Consider the following 2842-nt stretch of genomic DNA (forward strand, 5'->3'; position numbering starts at 1 on the left):
ATACTTCACTGGAAGAACTCAGTGAAGAAACATGAGAAATACACAAAAATCTGGAAATAAATATGACATCGTAAACAAACTACTGTGAAACAACTTACTCCAATATGATTGTCTTAATAGTGGATAAAACTTTCAGTAATGTACTAATATACACGGAGAAGAAACTACTCTCAGGTACTGCTTCTGGGAGAAAATACCTCAGCTTCTTAATGATTGCAGGTAAACACTATATATATATTATTATATATATATTATTATATATATTATATCTACTTTCAGACTAAACTAGGCTCTGATGTTCAAAATTTATGAACTCATCTCTTTCAAAAAGTGGTTATAAAAATTCTGTCACATCAATAACTTAAGCAATAGTACATATTAACAAATTACCAGAATATTGTTATCATTAGCTTGAATACCACTGTAATTTGGTTATATGCATCCCATTTTGGCCAAACCCACGATCTTCCCATTGGCAACAGGAGGGAGTAGAGGAAAACTGTGGCACAGGGTCAGAGGAAGAGCAAGACTATCCTAATTCTACAATGCACAACAGCTGATGGTGCTACTTTCTTATTATGAAGAAACAGCATTGAATTAAAGTAAGAAAACATCCAACCACTTCAAAAGGAAATATTCTTTCAAGAGATTTGGCAGTTCTTTTTTTCTATAAGGGAAACCACTCTAAGAAAATGAGTCATGGAAAAAGAGAAAAAGTCCAAATTCTATTAACATAATGCTGGAAACATAGTTTCCTAGGCTTTTCCGTGACAAAACTCTGTTTCTTTTTTTACCAAGTCTGGTAACTACAGCCAGCAGAACACAGTCCACTGAATCCAGAGAGGTCCAAATGGTTACTTTCTCAGCTCTCAAGTTCTTTTTGTCCTTCTGGGCAAATGACTCTAAAAGGTAAACTCCCCCTGGGGGCGGGGGAAATCACAGGAACAGATGGGGTGGGCACTCTTCCGTTTAGTAGTACTAACTTTTGTTCCGCAAAATACCTTGCACATGCACAAAACCATGGAAGAATATGGAAGACAATTTGCTTTTGGAGAAGGGGTGGTAAATCAGGGACTGGAGTGACATTCACCTTTTTACTCATTTCCTGAAATGTTTTGTAAAAATTTCTAATGACATTTCAAAAAGTGTTTTCCTAGGATACTTAGTACCACAGAGGGCACAGTGTCATTGGTGAACTGTAGAACCATTTATTATTATTTTCGCCATACAAAAACCTTTGTTGTTTAAAAGTCCCGCAGAGCCACAAACAAGTTCTCACTTGTCATCCTTCCCTTTCGTCTTTCTGTACACCATTTCTCGAAAACTGGCTAGGATCTTATTCTCTCTCTTCCGCCTCTCTTCCTGGTTAAAGGATGCAAGGGCTCGTTTCTCATCAGCACTGTAAATCTGGTTCTCTTTCCGCAGCCTTACAGCCTCCATCCGGCGATGTCGGCTCCCACTCATGACGTAACCTGAACCCTCAAAGGAGGCGATCTCTTCACTTGTCAACCCAATTTCACCCCTTCGTGGGATACGCTTTCCAGCTTTTACATATTCAGCCATGGCTGCGCCTTCACCTGGAAGCAGAGCGTGGCCATAATTCAAAGGTCTCTCATCCTGAGAGGTGTGTATTACCGGTGCTTTGGGGCCTATTAAATCCAGGGCATCTGCACTCACTGACTGTTCCATCCACGCATCTTCTGGCAATCCCCTTTCTAAAGCTTCGCAGCAGCGTATCTCGCTGGATTCTTTTCTAGTCCTCCTCCTCTTCTTGAGTTGTTTTGCCCGGTGTTTCCTTTTCTTCTCTTTCTTCCTGGCTTTAACTTTCCTTTTATCGCCCCCAGAGCTAGACTGAACGTCAGACTCTGAATTGCTGTCACTGTCACAATACTTTCTACGTTTCCTTTTGGAGGGCTTTTTCTTCCTTTTTCTCTTTGTTGAATGACCGGTCTTCGTGCTTTTTTCTTCACTGGCGATGTCTGAACTGCTGCTCTTCGGATTCTTCACCTCCTCTTCAGCTGGTGTGTGCTCATCCGAATCTGGCTCAGGAAACTTGGGCGACAGTCCCCACACCTCGGGCGCGCCCAGCTCTCCTATCCTCTCTCTTTCCTTCAGCCTCCTTTGCCAATAGCTCTCCTCCTTTTCCTTCTCCTGGTCCTCCGCCCACAAACGCTCTCCCGCATAGTGGTGGTAGCGATAGCCGCTAGAGACGGAAGAGGAGGACCAAGAGGCGGCAAACGTGCGGATCCCTGGCGGTGGCGGCCGCTCCCCAGACCTGGTGCTGGGCCCCCATGGACCCCGCGGAGGCCCGAGCCCCTCGGACCCGCTGAGCTGAAGACCGAAACCGCCTCCCCGAGGGGATCGTCGAGTCTGTAACACCGATGGTGGGCTGTCCGAGGCACGCCGTCGTTTCTCAGAGCCCAGAGTGTCCTCATTAGGGCGAGATCGGGACACAGGCGACATGGGCCGACTTCAAACCATTGGCCGGGCCGTTACTCCAGAAGCTGCATCATGGAGAGCACATGACTACTACACACGCAGGCGCGCTAGGAACTGCGCAGGCGCACTAGGGACGGCGCACAGGCGCACTAAGCTCAATTCTGCAGTGCGGCCCAGGGAAGGGTTAGTACATACCCGGTGCCAGCCTCTGATGGAAGGGAAAGCGGCCAGGGTCTGCACAAGAGCCCCTCGTCAGCCTCAAGGAAATAGACACTCATACCACATTTCATGATTTACATTCCCTACATTGAGCTCCTCGGGATAACAAATGGAATCATCATTAATAGTCTTTCTACTGTATGTATGTATGCACGTATGTACTTTCTGTCATCATTATTATTAC

General features: G+C 45.4%; 1 protein-coding gene across 1 annotated transcript; it reads right to left on the reverse strand.

Moving 5' to 3' along the window:
• Positions 1-622: 622 nt before the first annotated feature.
• Positions 623-2524, reverse strand: Nkapl (NFKB activating protein like). Its single transcript, XM_038334537.1, has one exon. The coding sequence runs from the start codon at positions 2461-2463 to the stop codon at positions 1276-1278; it is 1188 nt and encodes a 395-aa protein (XP_038190465.1). The 5' UTR covers positions 2464-2524; the 3' UTR covers positions 623-1275.
• Between the last annotated feature and the right edge of the window lie 318 nt (positions 2525-2842).

This window comes from Arvicola amphibius, chromosome 6, assembly GCF_903992535.2.
Source record: "Arvicola amphibius chromosome 6, mArvAmp1.2, whole genome shotgun sequence".
Lineage (NCBI taxonomy): Eukaryota > Metazoa > Chordata > Mammalia > Rodentia > Cricetidae > Arvicola > Arvicola amphibius.